Below are 23090 nucleotides of genomic sequence, written 5' to 3'. Positions count from 1 at the left end.
GGGAGGAAGAAAGGAGAAGGAGAGGAGGAGGATGGGAGGAGGAGGAGAAGAGAAGGAGGAGGGGAGGAGAAGGGGAGGAAGAAAGGAGGAGATGAGGAGGAGGAGGGGAGAAGGAGAGGAGAAGAGGAGAGGAGGATGAGAGAAGAGGAGAAGAGCAGGAGGAGAGAAGGGGAGGAAGAAAGGAGAAGGAGAGGATTCTCACAAAGGAAAAACACTGGGGATTAGAAGGTTTCCAAAGGTTTTCTGCACGTAGAGCCAGTGGTATGGAAGAGTCAAAAATCACTTTCTGAACAGAAAGACCCAAACTCCCTAGCAATCCAAAAGTCAGAATGCCTTCTTTGGTTGTTCTTGGAATCACTGAATTGGAAGGGATTTTGAAAGCTAGTCAAACCAGTACTTGACTAAGAATCCCTCTGAAACATCCCCTCACAAGCAGTCAACAAGTCTTCACTTGCAGACCTCCATAATGATTCCTGAGGTGGGAATGGGAGCCATCCCACTGGGAGACAGCAATTGTGGAAAACTCCAGAAAATGGTCAAAATGGAAGATCTCAGACTTTATGCTGGGGGTATCACTTTCCCCTCAAGGTTCCTGACATTTCTACGAATACACGACCAGTTGCTATTGATGTCAGATTTTGTTGGAGCCAGATTGTGGATGGAGTGAGGTGTAGATAGGAAGTTTATAGGAAGGAAGAAAACAAGTAAGCATCTGGTAAGTGCTGGGTCCTGATCTCATTTGATCCTCTCAGCAACCCTGCGAGGTCTAAGGAAACTGAGGCAAACAGAGGCTAGGTGACTTGCCCACAGCTAGTGTCTGAGGCCACATCTGAACTCAGGTTTTCCTGACTCCAGCCCCAGTGACCTGCCTCTCTCTCTATTTCACAATACAGGTAATGGGGAACGAGAAAAGGAGTTTGGGGGCATGGTCAGACCTGGGCTTGTTTTGGCAGATGTGTGACTGATGAAAGAAGGGAAACACTGGAGGGATGTCACTGAGGGACCCTCCACAACATCCCAAGGCAGAAGTTACATTAATGTTACTGAGCACAATTTTCTTGTCACAATAATTCCACCTACTTATCAAACAGTGATCAATGAAAGTCGAGCGCACATATAATCTCAGCTTACTTACTTAATTATAAAGCACTAATCAATGAGCAAGCATTATAATTTGGCTAGCACTGTGCAAGGTGCTGAGAGCGAGTAGGGTGGGATAGAGGTGTCCTTCCCTCAAGACACTTAGCGTTTACCTACAGTGCAAGAACAGACAGATAATGGCGACAGCCTCTGGCTCCACAAACTGCTCGCACCGCGGGACTGTTTCTTTTCAGGCCCTTCTGTGGGATCATGCATCAATCCACATTTATTAAGTGTCTGCTGTGTGCCACACACGGTGCTAAGCGCAGAGGACACAATGAAGACAACAGGCATCCCTGGCCCTCAAGGAGCTTACAATCAGCCTCCATTTCCTGCCCACTAGGGGTGCCACTCTATCTTTCTCTTTGGTGATCCCTTTCGCCACCAGAAGGCTGCTTATCTCTAGGCAGATGGCATCGCCCCCCTGAACTCCCAAGGGCCATCCTGTGTCTCTACCAAGAAGGGCATCTCAAAGGCAACAGAACTCATATGTGTTCTCTCACATCACCTCTCCTCCTCTTTTCCCTTTCTGTGCTGAGGCCACCACTATCTTTTCAGTAACCCAGGCTGGCTGACGAGACCAGAGTCATCCTCACCTCATCCACCTCTCGTAACCAGCCAAACCCAAACTGTTTCCACGCCTGGAGAGTCTGCCCAATCCTCGCTTCTCACCTGGCTACACTACTTGGGACTCCTCTGCCTCCCCCACCCCCTTTCCGCTTCCTTTTGGGTGCTGTCTTCCCTCCTTAGACTGTAAGCTCCTAGAAGTCAAGAAGTGCCTTTCTTTTCTCACATTTGTATCCCCAGGGCTTAGCACAGTGCCTGACACACAGTAGGAGCTTAATAAATATTTATAAACTACCCTACCTCCATGCCATCTCACATTCACCCTTTTCTTCCCCCTCAAATGACGACCACCCTAATTTGAGCCCTCTCACCTGGACTGCTTCAACAGCCTTCTAATCAGTCCCCTTGCCTCAAGTCTCTCGCCACTCCAACGTATCCTACACATCACTACCAAGGGGCATGGACCTGTCACACCTCTGCTCAAGGAGCTACGGGGATCTCTCTTCCTCCAGGGATAAAGTGATCCTCCACACCTCGGCTTTACGCTTCAAGCCCTCCACAGTCTGGGCCCAGCCTCCCTCTCTCAGCTTATTGTACTTACGTCCCTTAGCACAATCAGTATCCCAGCTAAACTGACCTGCTTGCTATCCCATTAACCAGGCACTCATTCCATCTTCTAATTCTGTGGCTATCTACCAGGCCTGAACACATTCCCTCCTCACCTCTACTTGAGAATAATTCTACTTTCCTTTAAGGCTCAGTCTTTCCTTGGCTGTTAGCATTCTCTCCTTCCTCAAAATATCAAGACATCTATATGTGGCCACTCTCTCTCTCCACAGATGCTAGGTGTATATGTGAGAGACTACACCCCAGGTGTATGGGGAAGATGTTTTGTTGCACTCTTCTCACTAAGCCATTTCGGTTGTGAGCTAATAGCGTCTAATCTGTTACCTTGGCTTATGGATTCTGCCTCCTCAGTATTTCTTGAATCCGTCCCCTTCCTTTTCCATTCACAGTGTGAAACAAAACTGTCTCACATTGAATTTTTAAATAACAGAGAACTAGATCAATGAAGCAGAATAGAGATACCAAATTGGCATCGACGTATATCTAAAGGTTAGGGTTTGATCAGGCAGGCAGGCGGTGCGCTTGGAGTGCCCGCTATGTGCCAGTCTGAGCTCTGGGGATACAAAAGAAGACGAAAGCCAGTCCCTACCCTCAGAGAGCTCGCCCTCTGATGGGAGAGATAACCTGCAAACACATATATACAGACAAGTCACATACAGGATAAGAGGGAAGGCACTAGAAGTCAGAGGGATTTGGAGAAGTTTCTGGTAGAAGGTAGGATTTTAGTCAGGACTTTAAGGAAACCTCCGGGGAGGTCTACTTAATAAAAACTGGATCAAATATTCATTATTTAACCTACATTCTGGGCAAATGGATTTAGACTCATACCTCTGATAATAGAGACACATACAAGCATAGCACCTATGACTGAGGGATGGAAATAGACCTTTTTTCCTATTTAAGTACCTGCTCTATGAACAGTAACAGGCTATTCACTGGACCTATAGGGACTAAATGGATGGATCAGTATGGTCATAGAACTTCCTTTTTTTTTTTTTGCTTTTTGGTGAGGCGATCAGGGTTAAGTGACTTGCCCAGTGTCACAAAGCTAGTAAGTGTTAAGTGTCTGAGGCTGGATTTTAACTGAGGTCTTCCTGACTCCAAGGCCAGAGCTCTATTCACTGCACCACCTAGCTGCCCCTATAGAACTTCTGTTCACTGGGAGAATACGGTATGCAAAAACTTAAGTGTTGCCCAGGGTGGCCACCAAGGTCATAGGCTGGGTCCCTGGGATATGAATATTCCAGGTTCAAGGTACTCTAGGGATCCACACCAACAAAAGCATAGATGATGAGCCCCCACCAGAGCTTAGACTGATATGTAGCGGGCAGTCCAAGCGCACCGCCTGCCTGCCTGATCAAACCCTAACCTTTAGATACACGTCGATGCCAATTTGGTATCTCTATTCTGCTTCATTGATCTAGTTCTCTGTTATTTAAAAATTCAATGTGAGACAGTTTTGTTTCACACTGTGAATGGAAAAGGAAGGGGATGGACTCAAGAAATACTGAGGAGGCAGAATCCATAAGCCAAGGTAACAGATTAGACGCAGACACTTACTAGCTGTGCGACCCTGAGTAAATCACTTCACCCTGTTTGCCTCAGTTTCCTCATCTGTAAAATGAGCTGGAGAAGGAAATGGCAAACCACTCCAGTATCTTTGCCAAGAAAACCCTGAAATGAGGTCACAAAGCAAAGAGTTGGACTTGACTGAAAATTTTTAAGAGTGTAAACGGGTCCTAAGACCAATAAGTTTGAGAAGCAATGTCTTAGAGCATGGCCTAGAGCACTCAGAGAATTACGTGTCTAGCCCAGAGTCACACAGCCAGTCAGGTTCAAAGGTGGGACTTGAACTCAGGTCTTCCTGCGTCCAGGCCGGTGCATCTCCTCCTATCTCTCAATTGCATCCCTGCCTCAGTCATCAAACAACGGTCACCTCTTTCCTGGATGACTGATTGTACCCATCACTGGTCTACTATTTCCAGGCCTTTCCAGCCTGCCAGGCAGAGATGCCAAGATGGGCTTCCTGGGGCCCAGGCCCGGTCCTGTCCCTCCCGGCCTCCCCCCCTCCCCCCAATAAACTATTGCATGGTTGGAAGATCCGCCCAGGACATTCTGAATTACGGAGAATCCACAAACTGGCCTCTACCACAGCAGCTCCAGCTGACTGCCCAGACAGGCACACTCCACGCTTGGGGTTTGCAGCGCCACCCTCTCCAACCCTATCACTGTTGTTCCCAGTGCAAAGCACCAGAAACCTTGCTCTCCTACAGATTCTCTTCTATAAAATGCACCTCCCACACACCCTTCCAGGCTGCCTTCGTTAGGGGACAGGAACTCCCTTCTTAGCCTTTTTAAAGTGACAGGCAGACTGTGTGGCCAAAATTGAGGCCAGGAGATCAGAGGGGCCTGATACACAGGCATTATTACACACAGGTATATAACCCTTCCCTTTCACTGGGCACCCTTTGCAAATTTCTAAAAATTAAGCAGTTTTTCCTCTTAAAGTGGCTAAGTGGCATTTTCAGATGTTAACTTCAGGGGTCTAATTTGCCTCCTGCAGGAGGCAAAAGCAGGAATGAAGTGGCTTTGCCTGAACAATTCCAGCACGAAGACTGGTAATGGCAATGTAACAGAAATCATGGTAAGCAGATGAGCACTTTTTAAACCATGGAGCTGTTTCATTTCTATCTGATGCATACCATGACCTGCTGTCTGACACTCCTCAAATATTTAATTTAATGGAATCATGACAGTTATCTACTGAATTCAAGAGAGTTGCATGCCTCTATCTCCCTTGGAAATGATTTCAGAACATTCCACCTTCTTTCCCCGGAGTGGCTCAGTGTAAGAATTTTGATCAACAATAAGCAATCTTCCAAGGAAATGGAAAACATTACCTGCACACGGAGCATTGCCTCTGGGGCTGCAGGGCGGTAAACATCACCACGACCGAGTAGTTCCGGGGGGGTGCCTTCACAAATCTCCGGAACTTGTCCCCATTCATTCGGATAACTGAGCGCCTCACGCTCCAGTCCATTAGCTGTTCCACTTTTTCAGCCAAAAGGTTCTGAAATCAAATGCAGGGATTTGACTCTAAGAAACGTCGTAATATAATGAGCCCCCTCTCGCCGGATGTCTGGCCCAGCCAAGCCACCCGCCAGCTGCCAGCGATGTTCCCGGTGCCCAGTGCTGACCATGTTTGAGTGACCGTGTCACTCAATCCCTCCAAAATAAAATACCAACTTGTCTACATCACATTTAAAGCACTCGGCCTTCTGCCTCCAGACTCCTTTTCCAAAGCACACCATTCTCCTTCTGGTTACCCCGGCTGACACGCTCTTCTCACAGCCCACACGCCGTCTCCAATCTCCATGCCTCTGCCCAGGCAGTCGGCCCCAAGCCTACACCATTCTTCTCCCTCTTCTCTGCCTCTCAGAAGTCCTAGCTCCCATCAAGGTTCAGCCTAAGTGCTGTCTGCTTCCAAGGGCCTTCGCCTGCCCTGCACTGACAGGGCCCCAGCTCCCAACTCCCAAAGCGATCCCCTCAGATCACTTGGTCACCACTCTGTGGTGATCTATTGGCTGATGTGTGAGCTGGGAGCTCCTGGAGGGCAGGGCTGTTCGGGCCTCGCTTTGTGTTCCTTCTACTGATGAACACAGTGCCTGACACATGTCGAGTGCTTGATAAATACTTGATTGTCTGATTGATAAAAGACCCACAGGAGCTGGGGACACCAGGAGGCCCAGGACAGGTTGGCTACAATGAGGATTCTATGAGAAAGAGCACACAATTCCTCCCTGAATACTTCAGGGATCTGGGAGTGGACTGGTGGGTGCAGCTCAACTGAGGGGGTCCCACTGTGACCCTCTGTGACTCACAGGATGATCCCGCAGGGTGGCCATGGCTAAAACCTTCTTCGCCGTACTAGCTACCCCAAAATCAGCCTCTCGGAATTTTCCTGGGGCTGTCCTAAGACCACAGATGCACCGGCCCCTTGCCACAGCCTTGCTGGGCCCAGCCATCTGGCTAGGACCAGCCTGACACCCTAAGGCCATGAGGCTCTGAGAAGCCTCCATAACCGAAGGAAGCACCTGAAGAAGATGTGCCCTCAATACACTTATTTTTTTTTAATCAAGTACAGATGTGCACACACACAGAGAATCAACTTCATTTGAGTTGTGGTTTAAGTATTCAGATATTGTGGTTATTCTAAGTCTGAGCCAGTATAAGACAAATTACAAAACTGGCTTAAGCCAGAGACCATTCAAACAGGGACAGAATAGAAGCACTGACTGAAGTTACAGGCTATTGGTAGTGACTCCTAATAATCAGGCTGGGAGCCAGGAAGACCTGGGCTACATATGGCTTCTGACACCTCCTGGCCGTGGGGCCCTGGACCCTCTCAGGTGTTCCAGGTCACTCTCTTCAACTAGAACGTGCATAGAAGCTGCTGCCTGTCTGCACTGGTGGGGAGAGCTTCTTAGAACAACACAATCAAAGGTCCGGTCGGCCCCTATCCCGAGACTCTAATCAGCCAGGTTGTGACGCACCATGACTCATTTCCAGGCATCTGACTCACTGTGGCCAAAGGCAACACAAGATTAAAAGATAAACTTGTGGAAGAATGACAGATAAGTCTGAGCAACCTCAACTCACAGAGCAGACAGAAGCGGCCACCACCCAGAGGGTGAAACCAAGCTCAAGGCAACTTGGCGAAAGACATGAATGAGACAAGTCATCCCAAGGACACACAAGGTCCAAGGCGAAAAGGGACCTCTCAGCAGACGGAAAACACAAGAGAGGTGCCCCCCGCAGGAGGCAGAACCACGGCACTGGCCCTGGTGCACACAGGGAGGAGCAAATGGAGCGGGAGGGGAGTTCTTCCATGGTGAAGATGAAGAGCAAGAGATTTCCCAGGTACCTCAGGGAAGGAAGGAGACCAAAGGCCCACGTGGACAAGGGCCCAACCTGTACTGCTCCCAGGTTAAGGGATTGCTCCCCTGCTCTCCAGGGTCTGGAGGAGGGCCACCTCTGCACCAGCGGAGGGCACCGGCAGTAGACGGGACCACCGTGCAACAACCACACAATGTCCTTTCCATCTCACAGATGAGAAAACTGAGTGTTCCAGCAGGCATGCCTCATGCAGGCTAGGCTGATTTCAAGAGAAGAACAAAATGCTGCCTTACTTACAGCCTGTCTTAAGGTGAAATGGCTGCCCTCCACACAATTCAAGGTCATTCAGGATTCCCTGAGAGATGGGACAGTGGAAACACCCTGCTCAATGACAATCAAGCTCAGGAGAGGCCTATGAACAGGGAGACGTATGCTCAGTCAAAGTATCTGTACCATCAGCGTGACCCAGGGCAAAGTTCAAGCTGGGGAGGGATTCCCAAGGGATGATGCGGGCCTCCAGGGGGATGGAGTTAGTGGTAGGATCATCGATACCCAAGACGCTGGTGACCCTCCTGGAGAGATCTGGGAACCAACTTTGTGATCTTGGCAGCCAGGGTGAATGCCCTTATCAGAAAATCCCTCAAGAAAATTAAGAGTTCTTGACATGGGGCATACCACACAATCAAATCCTATTTATTAATAACAACATAATTTAAATATTTTCATTTTTCTGTCAAACTGGGGGAACTCTAATTACTCTGAAGTCAAGATCACACCTGCATTTTGACAAACGATGCAAGAACTCTAGAAAGGGCAAGAAGCCAGGCTTTGCCACGTGCTTTCAGTGAATGACCTGAAAGTCAAAATCAGAAACCAGGTCAACCTCCAAGAACACCTTCAGGACGCTTGTGCCATCAGCATCGATCCAACATCAACGTTCACTCATTCTGAGAAATTACATCCAATTACACAGATAACAGTGTTCCAGGCTAACAAAGCCTGGACTCAGGACACAAAGATTTCTCACTATGTGGAGGATCTAAATAACATAGAAAAAAAATCATTCATATAAATGTATTGTAAAAACTAGTTTGATGATAATATTACCATAATACAATACGTTAGATGCTGAAATTATATATATACATTGTAACTACCTTTTTTAATGTCAAGCAATATTGGGGGGGGGGGAGGAAGGGGAAGGGCCCACCCTCAAGTAAAATAAAGCTAACAGAAAATGCTCAAATCACCTCCAGAGAGCTAAAGTCCACTTTTGGTAAGTTAGTGATTCAGTCACTCATTCAGTCAACAAGCAATTATTAAGCGCCTGTTGTGTGCGAGGCATTGTGCTAAGTGCTGGGGATACAAAGAGAGGCACAAACACTGTTCCTGCCCTCATAGAGTGCACAGTCTGCTGGGAGAGATGTGTAAATAGCTAGGCATGAATGAAATAAATCAATGAGTGCTCCCTTCAGCAGCATATATATTAAAATTGGAACATACAGAGATAAGCATGGCTCCTGCACAAGGATGACAGTAAATTCTTGAAGCATTCAATATTTTCATCTACCCATGAAATAAATAAGGACATTAAGGAAATGAATAGAATTTCAGAAAAGTTAGCTATGACAAACCTCTGAAGAATACTGAATGGGAAGAGAAAGAAGTATACTTATTTCCAGACACGGATGGCACTTTCACAAAAATCTACCATATATTAAGGCATAAAAACCTCACAAATAAACGCAAAAAAGGCAAAAATATTAAATGCATCTTTTTCTCACCACAATATAATAAAATTATAATTAATAAAGAGCCTTTCAAGAATAAAGAAATTAACTGGAAACAATACTGTGGGTTATATTTGGTGGTGGGGGGGGGTTCTTTGCATCTCCAGTACTTTGCACAGTGCCTGGCCTATTGACCTACTGAATATGACCTATTGAATAAAATAGCACAGATCTGTGGTCATTTTTAGGACAATTTGTTCTTATCAGCAACAATTCTAGAACATTGTTCGGGAATGTAATCTTTCTTCAATTACACTCAATTTTACCCAGTGATGGCGTATTCTATAGCTCAAAACAAGACTAATGTAATTGGCATACACCTGACACTGATTACTTCAGACCTATCCTCATTTATTATTATTATTATTACTTAAAACTCCTGCCTCTCTAAGGAACAGTGGATGAGGCTAGAAGGGCTCCAGAAAAGTCTGGGAACCAGCCTTGCCAGAGATAACCTACAGAGATAAATTGGTCCATTGCCTAAAGCTCAGTGGGCTGGAGACAGGTACCAGGAAGACAAAGGTCCACACAGTTAGAAACCCAAGTCCTGCAAGGCTGGAAGGATGAGATAGATAATACCCTTCTTTGTTCATATTCAGCTTCCTTCACCACTGAGTTACTGATAGATATGTTTTACCAGAAGCCAATGGGGAAAGGCTAGTTTCTTAGGGGCCTGCTCGAGGATTCATCCTGCTGCTTTGGTTTTTCACTTTAAGGGCTTTAGCCAAAGCTCTCATCCTGGAGTGCAATGGCTTTCTCAACTTAATTCTATGCTGTGTCTGCAGATTTTTTCTGAATAAATAAAAGCAAAGACATAAGCAAAAGCAAAGGCCTGTGAGACTCAATGATTGGAGTCACCTTTCCACAACTCCCAAACCAAGGATGTGTCAGTAATTTCATTAGCCATTTTCCTAAGTACTTGGCATCCAGTTCTAAATTCAACCTTCCTAAGCAGCACAGGAAAACTGGAGAAAAGTATATGTGAAATTTGCAAATCATGCAGTTATAAATAAAGTCTTTGTAAAATGTCTTCTTGAGAAAACGAAAAGTCACAGGCCTGACACTTTCTAAAACCAATCAGTGATGCTGATGAATGAGTTTGGAAGAAGTCACACAACTGGGCTGAGTGTGGGCACATTTCATTACTGAACCTCACCTGGGCCTCCTGGAAGCTAAGCAATGCTCTGACTCTTCATTAATTGATGCTTGATCCTCTAACCCCAGAAGGTCTGCTGCAAACAAACATCCCACATCCCCTCAAGGTGAGGTCCTGATTTCTGATCTCATCACTCCACTGACCCTGCCATCACCAAACTTCCCATAGGTAATTTAGTCCACTCTTCTCCTCTTTAATGACAGGCACAACCATTCATCTACAGTGTCTATCTGAGAGACAGACAGACAGACAGATAGATAGACAGACAGACAGACAGACAGACAAAGAGATAGATATATGGATGGATGGATGGATGGATGGATGGATGGATGGATGAATGGATGCATATATGCATGCATACATACACAGACTGAATAATAAGCTCTATACATTTCTCATTTAACTTCATGTCACTACATGGATAACAGCCATTTTCTTCCACGTGAGTTTAAGTCAAACCTTTTTGAGCGGATATAGTGGATAGCCTCCAAGATGTTCTACAATGTTCTGGGCTTTGAGACAATCAGCACGTCAGCCGTAAAGAGGTGCATCTCGATGACTGCACCATCTACAGAAAATCTCTTTTCCCCTTGCCATGTTCCCTGGACTTCCACCATGACCACAGTAAATATCTGCGGCAAGCATACATCTCATTTCCCCAGCTGAAACCTTGATTAACATGAATTATCAAAGCAGTGTCCATAGTCAGAATGCTCTCTGCTCCCCAATGTCACTCCAAGACTCTCCTTTCATGTCTTCGCTTTTTTCCTTTGATTTCTACTTGCTAAAAAAATTTTCACCCAATCCAAATTAGGGGAGCTATATACAGTATACTAACTCCCATGTTATACTCCCTCCTTTCCCAAGGGAGTTCAGTGCCTGACTCACTACATTCTCCCCTCCAACTCCTTCCCTTATATACTAGGATGCTTTACTATTCACATAACTCTCTTCCAAATTCCCTAACTTCACAATGCTTTAACCTCCTCAAATCCCAGGACTCACTCCTTCATTCCACTTCAGCAACACATAGGGACGGTCACACATGAGAAATCCACATCCTAAATAAAACCTCTGGCATTCTCTCATAGAACCAGAATCTCCTATGGTTCCACTTTTCCATAAGCTTCACCAGCCTCAGGGACATCCAGTCCCTCCTTCCCCCAGTCTTTCTCAGGCCATTTACCCTTGCTCTGACTCTCCTTATGTCTCTCTTTCTCTCCAATTTCAACCTGTTAGCTACTTCAACTCTACAATGTCTTATGGAATCCCCTGCCCCCTTGACCTCTCCACCCCGATCCCTTGCCAGGAGAAGGATCCCTTCTCCTCTGAATGACAACCCCCCCCCATCCACCCATTCATACTGCAGAGTGATGTAGGACAAAATCTTACAAGAATTCTAATTGGGTACATTACAAATTCATGTCCTCCAACCTCAACTGGGTCATTACTGCAATAAGATAGTCCTTTCATTCCTTCCTCCTGATTCCCTCGCTCACTCCCCTCAGACACTGCTCCAACCCTCCTCTTCCCTCCCCAAGCCTCCTTTCCCCTACACCTCTCCCTCAGCTGAGGACCTCAATTCTTATTCTAGGGGGAAAAAATGGAGGCCATCCAATGGGATCTTCTTTTCTCATTCTCTTCATCTCAAAACCCTCTGAATTCATCTTCCACTCTTACCTCTTCCTCTGACAAAGGTGACCCTTCTCTTTCCTAAGATCAACCCCTCAATAAGGTGCCCTTGACACCTTCCCTTACATTTTTCCAGCTGACTGCTACCCTCAATCATCCCCATCTTGTTCTCAAATTTTCAGTCTCTCAAATAGGTCATTACTGACCTGTCAGTCATTGAGCATTTATTAAATACTTAATCAGTGCCAAGTTCTGTGGGATACATGGGAAGGTTCACAGGCCAAGAGGTCAGAAGAATTGTTTTGTTTTGTTCTTTTAATTGTTAAGAAATCATCACATGAAGAGGAGAAAGGGTTGCAAAGGCAAGGAGGCAGAGAAGGCAGGCCCAAGGTTCATTTAGGGGAAATCAGCAGGCTCATTTGGCTCCAGTGTGTGGGGAGAAAACCCTGAGACAAGGTAACTGAGACTGGGCTTGGGTGAGGTCAGAGACTCTCAACTGGATTGGATGGGCAACATAAAGCCACACAGATGTGAAATGACTAAGGTGAAGTACAATTCTATTCAAGCGGAGGGACAGAAGATGGATTAGAGGCCGCCAGAGAAAAGTGGGAAAAGAGCTGTCAAAGAAGAGCAGGGAAGACAGTTAAGCCGCTAATCTGTCCTTCATTATTGTAGCTGCCAAAGGGGATCCTTAGGAACAGAAAAAGGTTAAACAATTTCATTCTAAGGGTGCAGCTGGCTTTCTGCTTGACTCTTCCTGAACTGAATATGTCTAGGCAAAAATGTAAGACATTGTGTAGTATTTTTTTTAAAAATTATTTGTTTTAACATTCTTTTCTTTAAAAATTGAGTTCAAAGTTATCTCCCCTGAGAAAGCAAACAAAATGATATTAATTATACATGTGAAATCATGCAAAACATTTATATATTTGCCATATCACAAAAAAAGTGAAAAAAGTATACTTCACTTTGCACTCAAAGGTTTATCAGTTCTCCCTCTGGAAATGGATAGCAGTATTTTTTCATCGTGAGTCCCATGGAATCGTCTTGGATCACTGTATTGATCAGAACAGCCAAATCTTTCACAGGTGATCATCATGATAACACTGCTATTACTGTGAACAATGATTTCCCCGTTCTTTTCACTTCACTCTGCATCAGTTCATATAGGGTTTGCCATGTGTGTGGTTTTTTTTTTTTCTGAACCCCCCCCCCCCGGTCGTTTCTTATGGCATGATTGTGCTCCATCCCAATTATATGCCACAACTTATTCAGCCATTCCCCAACTGATGAGCATCTCCTCAATTTCCATTTCTTTGCCACGACAAAAAGAGCTGCTATATTTTTGTACGTATAAATTCTTTTCTTTTTTCCTTGATCCTCTGGGGTACAGAACTAGAAGTGCTATTGCTGGGTCAAAGGATATGCACAGTTTTATAGTCCCTTGGCCAGTTTCAAATTGCTCTCCAGAATGGTTGGACCATTCCACAACTCCAACAGTTTTTTAGCGTACCTATTTTCTCTTATCCCCTCCAGCATTTGTCATTTCTGATAGGTGTGACGTGGTTCCTCACAGCTGTTTTAATTTGCATTTCTCTAATCAATAGTGATGTAGGGCATTTTTTTCATGACTATAGATAGCTTTGATTTCTTTTTCTTAAAACTGCCTGCTCATATCCCTTGACCATCTATCAAGTGGAGAATGATTCTTATTTTTTTATAAATTTAACTCCATTCCCTATATATTTGAGAAATGTGGCCTTTATCAGAGAAATGTGCTGGTACCGTTTGGCAAAATGTAGTTTCTCTGATTATTTCTTTTAATTAGATCTATTTTTGTTTTTACTTTGTCTGAAATTATGACTGCTACCCCTGCCCTTTTTTACTTGGTTTCAGAAAAAAGGAAAAAAAATGGCCAAACCTATCTGATCTGATACAAAGTGAAGTGAGAATAACCAGGAGATCATTGTGCACAGTAACATAAATGTTATAATGATGATCAGTTGTTAAAAGCATAACAGATTCTGCTCTACCCCTTATTTTAACTCATCTTTCAGTTTCCAGCGTGTCTCTTGTAAACAACATATTTTTGGATTCTGTTTTCCAATCCATTTTGCTTTCTCCTTCCATTTCATGGATGTTTGTCCCATTCACAGTTATGATTACAATGTTTATCTGTCTCTCTTTTTATCCTGTCTTTCCCCAAAAGTCTGTTTTGTCCCTGACTGCTACCTGCCTCCCTTAATCTGCCTTCCCTTTTATCATTGCCCCTGCCCACATTTTTTTTTTTGCCTTCCCCCTCCTATTTCTCTATTGGGTAGGATAGTTTTCTTTTTAGTCACAAGTATAGATTTTTATTTACAATACCAACGCAATAATAATTTTTAATCAATCAAACTGTATCAAATGCCCACTGTGTATAGAACACTAGGGGATACAAAAAAGATGCCTGCACTTTTAGGAGCTTACAATCGAGTTGAGACAGGAAACTGAAGATTTTCACAACAGACAAATAGCAATGTTACATGGTAACGTTCATCTGCTACAAAGTCCTATTCCAATGTCTCAACATGGCATGGAAGTAGCCTTGGGCATAAGCTAGATTTCTATACCCAATGGAGAGTGCACATCTGCCTTTCGAACCAATTCTGATGATAGTGAAGCTCAAGCATTGGCTGCCACCCCACTCCCCATTTCCCCTCCGCTAGAAAAACTCTTCCTTGAACGCCTCTTTCACAGTGAATTTCCCCATTCTACCTCTCCCTTCCCCCTTCTCCCAGTGCATTCTTCTCTCAGCCCTTAATTTGCTTTTTAAAATCATCCCATCATAATCAACACCAGTGCCCTCTGTCTGTGCAGACTCCCTCTAACTGCCTTCGTAATGATAAAAGTTCCTGGGAGGTACAGATGTCAACTTCCTATATAGAAACGTCAACAGTTCAATTTCATTGAATTTCTTATGATTTCTCTTTGTGTTTACCTTTTTATGCTTCTCACGAGTCTTGCGTTTGAATGTCAAATTTGCTGTTCAGCTCTGGTCTTTTCATCAGGGGTGCTTGAAATCCTCTATTTCATTTAATATCGATTTTTTCCCCTGAAGATATACTTTTTTGCTGGGGGGAGATGATTCTTGATTGTAATCCTAGCTCCTTTGCCTTCTGGATTATCATATTCCAAGCCCTCTACTCCTTTAATGTGGAAGTCACTAAATCCTGTGTGATCCTGACTGTGGCTCCACAATATTTGAAAAGTTTCTTTCTGGCTGCTTGCAATATCTTTTCCTTAACCTGTGAGCTCTGTAATTTGGCTATAATATTCCTGGGAGTTTTTATGTTGGGATCTCTTTTAGGAGGTAATCAGTGGATTCTTTCCATTTCTATTTCACCCTCTGGATCTAAGATATTGGGGCAGTTGTCCTTGATAATTTCTTGAAATATGATGTCTAGGCTCTTTCTTTGATCATAGCTTTCAGGTAGTCCAATAATTCTTAAATTATCTCTACTTGATCTATTTTCCAGGTCAGTTGTTTTTCCAATAAGATATTTCACTCCCCCACCCATTTTATTTATTTATTTTTTGTGAGGCAATGGGGTGAAGTGACTTGCCCAGGGTCACATAGCTAGTAAGTGTTAAGTGCCTGAGGCCAGATTTGAACTTAGGTCTTCCTGAATCCAGGGCCAGTGCTCTATCCACTGTACCATCTAGCTGCCCTTTTTTTCATTCTTTTAACTTTGTTTCATTGTTTCTTCATGTCTCACGGAGTCATTAGATTCCATTTGCCCAATTCTAATTTTTAACTAATTATTTTCTTCAGTGAGCTTTTTTATCTCTTGTTCCATCTGGCTAAGCCTGCTTTTTAAGGAGTTCATTTCTTCAGTGATTTTTTTGTGCTTCTTTACTGGTAGGCCAATTCTGTTTTTTTAAGGCGTTATTTTCTTCAGTATTTTTTTGTGTCTCTTTTAACAAGCTATTAATTCTCTTTTCTTCTTCTTATTTTTTTTTGCATCATTCTAATTTATTTTCCTAATATTTCCTCTACCACTCATCACCTCATCACTTTAACACTTCCAGGAATTCTTGTTGGGCTTCGCTCCAATTACCATTTTTTTTTTTATTTTAAGGTTTTACTTGTAGCTGTTTTCACATTGTTGTCTTCTGAGTTTGTGTCTTGGTCTTCCCTTGTGGTTAAGTTCTTTTTTGCTGTTTGTTCATTTTTCTAGCCTATTTATTGACTTTTAATTTTAAGTAAAAGTTTGGCTCTGCTCACCTGAGGTGGGGAGGCACTGTCCCAAGTTGCAGGTTTTTTTTTTTTTTTTTGCTCCTGTTTTCAGAGCTAGTTCTGAAGTTCTGCAAGTTTTCACCGCTTCCAAGTTGGTGTGAAGCTGCTCAATGGTGTCCTTTTTGTCTCTGCATTCCCTAGTGCCTATCACAGCAGGAGGCTAACACATTTTTTTAAATGAATGACCGAGTCATCTCTGTAAAGCCCAGTATTCCAAATAAAAATATTGAATATGAAGATTAGAAGGCAAACCCTGAAACTAGACTTTTAGTCAGTCAACAAGCACTTAATGGCTGCTGATAGTCCAGAACCAGGCCCAGTGCTAAGCAATGCAGATACAAAAGCAGGCAAAAACAATCCCTGACCTCAGGAGCTCCCAGTCTCAGGAACTGAGGCATTAAAGTTCCTTTGTTTTTCAAGAGTCATCTGCATACTACCATGGTTGTCCTTTGTCCTTTGTTCTGGAAGCGGACCAAGGACACCAGGAGGGCGACACCTTTGTTCTCACAAAGAGCCAGCCTGACTTTAGCAAGCCGAACTGGGAGAGAGAAGCCAGAAGATGGCCAACTGGATCCATCCACTCCAGCAGCAGAGGTAACGCTGGCTATCACACATGGCCTGCAGAATCCATATTTCTCCTTAAAATCAATGGCCATCAGGCCATACTGGCCACTGCTGCCACCTGGTTGGAGGGCTGATCCCCCAATGTCATGGAACAGCTCAACCTCAGAAAATCCAAACTGTGGGAGACCAAAGGGCAACGGAAGGGGGGAGTCTGATTGGTGAGCACAGCTTGAGCACTGCATGGGGACTCGTGGGGTAGTATCAGAGGGAGGTCTCCTGGGCACTGGTCCAATGAAGGAGGGGACAAAAACAGCAGAGGACAGACGGGGTGAAGGCCTATTAGCTGTACCACCAATCATTAAATTACCAAAGAATGTATGACATGGGAGAAAGACCACTGGGTCTTTAAAAGTCAGAGGACCTGAGTTCAAATCCAGCTGCTTCGAGACCTTGGATGAGCCAAAAGTTAGGTAAACTGAGGTCTGATGATTGGTACTCTGGGGGCAAAGGTTCAAGGGAGATCATTCCAGAAACAAAGATGCAGAATATGCCAAATTATTCACAATAGCACTTAGCAACTGCAACCACTGAGAACAAAGTGGGCCAGATGCCCATCACCTGGACAGTGGCTGAAAGGCAAACAACAAAAGACGATGGTAAATGGATGCAATGGAATATTATTGTGCAGTAGAAACATGGAAAGATCATTAAAAATAACAGCGCGCATTCCGATAGCAATTGCAAAGCACATTACAAAAAAGATCTCATTTGAGCTTCCCAACAACCATGTAAAGGAGGAGCTATTTATTAACCCCATTTTACAGCTGAGGAAACTGAGGCAGACAAAGTTTAAGTGATTTGCCCAATAGCTAGTCTGATACTGGATTTGAATTCAGGTCTTCCTGACTCCAGGACCAGGGCCCTATCCATGGCACTACCCAGCTGCCTAAGATTTGTATAAACTGATATAGAATAAACAAGCAGAATCAGAAAACCAATATCCACAAGTGACGGCTCTAGAAAACAAAGAATGGAACATACTGTACCCTCCCTCACAGAAGAGGTGGGGAGCTACTGGGCTAAAATGTGGCATACATCATCCTACGGGATCACTCTGTGAGATGTTTTTGCTTCACTGGTTTTCTTTCTTACAAGGGAGGATTCAATCTATTGGGGAAAGGTGTTCCCCCTCCCCCTAGAAACGAGTGTGACAAGAAGAATAAAGTCATTAAGATTCAATGTAATTCAATTCTCTTTTAGACCAAGTATGTTCATTGAGAAGCATGATGTTAAGTAGGAGTCAGTGTCTGAGACTGCGCACGCACCAGGGTCAAAAGTGCATGGAAGCCCAAAGCACCGACCCTTCTTCCTTAGCTCGGTAAGCACCCTCCCTTAACCCTGCTGCACCCTGAACTCAACCACCCAGGCACGGAAAACAATGTGCAACTATGCAAGAAAAGGTCTCCGTTCACGCCCTTTGATTTGGAGATCCGAATATCCGAAATTAATCAACATTTTTAAAGTGCTGACTATGTGCCGAGAGAGGTCTCGAAAACTCAGAGAATGCCAAGAACACCCCTGTGTGTACAGCAATATCCATTTACTTGTGATAAGTAACACACATATACAACTGGGGAAGGTCTGAACAAACTGCATGACATTCATGTAATGGAATACTAGGAGCCTACAAGGAAAAAGGAGTAGCACGATTTCAGACAAGATGCAAAAATTCAGTGAAGAAAGCAGAGCCAAAAGAATTCACTGAATGACTCAATGAGGGGGCCCCAGTAATCCAGATCAAGCCTCCAGCTATCAAGGAGGAAGCCCCCTAGGGAAAGGGACACCCTAGCAGCTCTAACAGGTCCTCACTTTGCATCAAAATAAAATGTCCCAATAAAAAAACGGATCTGAAAAAGCACCTTATGCTGCGGGGTGAGCAGAGGGCCCAGGGCATCCCCCAGGCCTTCCCATCATTTCCTTTTATTCCTCTGGGGCGTCATGGGGTGACGCCGCAGACACATCGCAGACACAACGGATAGAATGAGCACACACAGAATTTACTCTGCCTTGGATCATTCCTCATCCACCGCCTTCATCCTTCGTGGCTTCAATATTTACCCACAGGTGCCTCTGCACACCCAGTTTCCCAATTCATCAACCTCTTTGGCTATCTCACATCTACTTAAACTGCCACAAGAGCTGCCACGACTTAAACTTGGCCATCCCCAAATGGTTCCCTCTCTAGGATCCTGACCACTAAATTTCTCCTCTGTGACAGGTTCCGAGGCATATGCCTTCCACCAGCACGATTTAAATTCCAAGAGCTGCTGGTGTTAGAACAAGTCCCTCCCCATCCCAAGAGCCAGCAGCCCTGCGGTGAGGACCCTCTCTGCACCTACTAAGCTGGCCCGTGCACAACATCAAGTGGATCAAGCAGGCAGCCTTCTGCTCAGGCCCTGAGCAGGCAGTCCACCAGACAACCCGGAGAGCTCAGGGCCAATCACCCCCACAGCCCAAGGTACACAGGAATCCCTGTTCTCTGGGTTCGCATCTGAGTTCTGAACTTGTGAGTAACCTGGTGCAACCTAGTCACAGCCTTGGCCTCAGTTTCATTCTCTGTAAAATCTAGAATATCTGCACCTGTTCTAATGGAGGAAATGCTTTTTCTCTGGTCAAAGGTCAAGGTCACAAAGCTGGGGTTGGAACACATCCTCATTGGCTGTTGTTAATATTACTCGACTGACTGGTCGTCCATGCTCATCGTGTGTAACTCTGGCCTCCCTGGTGGCTGGGGGGGGGTCCAGCGCTCACCCCAAGGCCACAGGCTGGGGCGGGACAGTCTTCTGTGGGCTTGGCACAGACAGGGCCTTACTGCATTGCTAATACATAGCAAGATACCGAGGAAAAGATTTCCATACTTAGACAAGAGATTTAGATTAAAAGCACTGGAAAGGAAATTGAGATTAAGCATTATTTTAAATAAGCAAAGGCTGTCTTCCTAAGGCCTGGAAAGGCATTTTCTCTGAGCCATCACAGTGTTCTAAACTATAAGACTCCATTTTGTCCTGGAGAAATAAACCGCCCAAACAGATGGTGACCTGTAAACAAAAGGAATCCTCTCTACGGAGGAGTGACCACCCAAGGGGAATGCAGACACTACTTCAGAGGTGCAGCCTCCACGTTTTACTTTTACTGTTAGACTTTCTATGTTTTGCTCAGTGAGCCTTTAGGATTCATACCACATACACAAACACACTCTCTCTCTCCTCTCTCTCTTTCTCTCTCACACAAACACACATACACTCATTAGCCCATTTCCAATGACCTCACAGTTGAGTCACAAGCACTAAATGATGAAGGGGAATTACAACAGATAACACACAAAAACCTAAACCAAACTGTTGGGAGCATCTCCTCCCAGCACATGAAGGAGTCTGCAATTTCACTGAGAAGACTGAGATCATACAAAATGGGTTCCTTTCTCTGCATCACTGGCCTCCCCAGTCTCCTTTCTCCCCCCCTCTCTTCTCCTGGTTTATTCCCCCCTAAGGCCAAGGTCAAGCCTTCTCCCTGCTGTGTCAGGCCAGGCCCACAGCACCGCCTCGTCTCAGGGCTCTCTCTCAACACCCCAGAGCCGGCATATCTCCTTTTCCACCCATCTGCAGTACTGCCTCACCCCGGCCCCTCTGGATCTGCCCCGGCTCCAGGCAACCTGACAAAAGCTTCCCAGAACCCCTCTAGCACCATCAAGTTGGGGCTGTCTCTTATCTGTTCCCAACCTAAACCTCTTTAACGGTTTGGTTTCTTTTTTTAGCAATCACATGACCAGCAAGATGGAAGAACAGACCTGTGCAAAGCTCTCCAACCTAAACCTTAATGCAAAAGAATTAAATGCCATACTGAGTCATTACAGAAGGGTCAACCAAACAGGAACCCATACTGTTGATCACCCTCCCTCCCTCTCAAGGGTTTCAGGACACACCAACCCCTCCCCTGGCTTTCCTCCTCCTTCTCTGATGGCTCCTTTTCTGGATCCTCCTTCAGCTAAGACCCCCTAACTCCAGGTGTCCCTGGTGATCTCACCAGCTTCTGTGGGTTTAATTTCCATCTGATGATTCTCCTATCTACCTATCCTGCTCCAATCTCTCTGACTTTCAATCTCCCATCTCCTACTACTTTTCAGACATCGTGAACTGGATTGTCCAGTGGACATCTTAGACTCAATATATTCTAAACAAAACTCATCTTTCTTTTTCTTTTTTTAATTTTTTTTTGGGGAGGAGGCAATTGGGGTTAAGTGATTCACCTGGGGTCACCCAGCAAGTGTCTGAGATCAGATTTGAACTCAGATCCCCCTGACTCCAGGGCCGATGCTCTATCCACTGCTCCCCTCAGCTGCGCCATTCTCTCTCCCCCCAAACCCTACCTTCCCTAGTACTGTCCTCCCAGGCCCTCAGGTTCACAACCTAGGAGTCACCCTGGATTTGGCACTATCTCTCATCCCCCACATCCAAGCTGGTGCAAGGCCAGTCATTTGTATCTCTGACATCTCTTGAATAGTAAGTCCCCTTCTTTCCTCTGCCGCTGCCCCAACTCTGGGGCAGGCCCTTATCCCCTTCCACCTGGCCTGTCACAATGGCTGCCAGTCAACAGTCTGCCTCATCTCTCCACCTCCAGCACATCTTCTACTCGGCTGTCAAACTGCTTAAACAAAGCACATGTCTGACATGTCACTCCCCTCAAGAAACTCCAGTGGTCCTCTACCACCTTCAGGATCACATATGGAACGCTGTTTGGCATTCGAAGCCCTTCCTAACCAGCCCCCTCCCACCTCTCCAGTCTTCTTACACCTGACCTTTTCCCCAAGATCACAGGACTAAATGACCCTGGCTTCCCTGCCGGCCTTCCAACTCAATGCTCCATCCCCAGACCCCCAGTGTTTCCTCGGCTCATCCCCATGCCTGGAATGTTCTTCTCCCCCAGCCTCCGGCCTTCCTCCAGGAAGCCTTCCTGGCCCCCGTCGTTCTAGTGCCCTCTACGGACTACCTGCCACGGTGATCTATGGGTCTGTCTCTACAGGCTGTTTTCCTTATTCCTCTCTGAGCCCCTGGAGAGCATGGGCCCTGTTTCTGCCTTTCTCTGCATCCCCCGCAGAGTGCCAGGCGCACAGTAGGTGCTTAATAAATGCTTGCTGAATGGCTGCATGATATTCTGCATCTTTGCTATTGAGGGATTTCACGGGAAGGATGGTAAAGTCCCCAAGAACTTCAGACTCATTTTAGGAGCAACCACGGACCTGAGCAAGCTGGACAGGCTCCCAGGACACTTGAGCGGCGGCCCTGGGGGGCCAGGGAGGGCCGGGCGGGGGGCGGCAGGGGGGGATCGCGGACCCCTTGGAATGCCACAGGCCGCCCCCGCGGCCTCCGACGCCCCGCCCCAGGGACCCCCCCCCCCGCGAGGGCAGGGCAGCGCAGCAGGCGCTCAGTAAGCTCTCCTGGGCCAGATGACCCCGCGACCCCGGGCAGATCCCAGCCCGGGGCGGGGGGGCGGGGCTGGCGGAAAGGTGTGCGGGTGCGCGCGAGGGTGTCCGCGGCCGTTGTCATGGAAACACGAGGCCGAGGCCAAAGCGCAGACACGGAGGGCCCCAGCGCACCCCGCAGCCCACCCCCACCGCGCCTGCACCTGCTGCTCCCCCGCGCCCTCTCTGCGCACGCGCACCCAGCGCCCCTCCGCCCGGCCGCGCCCCCCGCGCGCGCTCCCGTACCTCCTTTTTCTTCTGGGCCACGCTCGGGGGCGCGCACAGCAGCAGCAGCAACGGCGGCAGCAGGAGCGCGCAGCTCGCGCCCGCCAGGCCCCACCGCCACCGGCCCCGGCGAGGCCTGCTCGCGCTGCCGCCCCGCGGGGACGGTCCTGCCGCCGCCGCCTCTGACCTGGGCGCCGCCATCGCCCGGGCTCCGGTGCCCCCGCTGCCGCCGCCGCTGCCCCCCCAGCCGCCCGGACAGACCCTCTGACCAAGAGCCGGCACTGAAGACCGCCGCCCCGCCCCACCCCGCGCGCTGGGGGGGCGGGGCACGGCGCCTGCGCAGCCCAACCCCGGGCCCCCCCCCCCCCGCCCTGGCTCCTCTCCCGCCCCACCCCCTGACGGTGAGGCCCTTTGCTGACCCCGCCCCCTAGCCCTCATCTCTGGCCCCGCCCCGTCTTGGCGGCTCCTCTCCAGCCCCCTTCAGTCCTTCCGGTTCTGACTCCACCCCTCTTAGGGTGACACCCCTCCCCCACCAGCCTAGGTGTGACTCCTTAGATGATTCCTCCCCCCATCTTTGGAGGTGGCTTTTTGTAGAGAAGGTCCACTAGGCCTGGGTGTGTCTGTGTGTGGCTCCTCCCCCTCTCCCCTGGGTGTGTCTGTGTGTGACTCCTCCCCCTCTCCCCTGGGTGTGTCTGT

The 23090-nt window shown here is 46.8% G+C and overlaps 1 protein-coding gene and 1 non-coding gene across 2 annotated transcripts in view; one reads left to right on the top strand and one right to left on the bottom strand.

Moving 5' to 3' along the window:
* TUSC3 (tumor suppressor candidate 3) overlaps nt 1-22832 on the bottom strand; it is a 71411-nt gene extending 48579 nt beyond the window's left edge. Inside the window, exons 1-2 of the mRNA XM_027853695.1 lie at nt 22416-22832; nt 5235-5404 (exon numbers count right to left, since the gene is read on the bottom strand). Coding sequence (XP_027709496.1) covers nt 5235-5404; nt 22416-22832 — 587 coding nt within the window. The remainder of the gene's footprint in view (nt 1-5234; nt 5405-22415) is intronic.
* Nucleotides 8693-8794, top strand: LOC114036978. Its single transcript, XR_003568391.1, has one exon. It is a non-coding gene; the product is annotated as a U6 spliceosomal RNA (small nuclear RNA).
* Nucleotides 22833-23090: the final 258 nt, after the last annotated feature.

This window comes from Vombatus ursinus, unplaced genomic scaffold, assembly GCF_900497805.2.
Source record: "Vombatus ursinus unplaced genomic scaffold, bare-nosed wombat genome assembly UNPS02010193.1, whole genome shotgun sequence".
Lineage (NCBI taxonomy): Eukaryota > Metazoa > Chordata > Mammalia > Diprotodontia > Vombatidae > Vombatus > Vombatus ursinus.
This window is presented reverse-complemented; position numbering and strand designations above follow the sequence as displayed.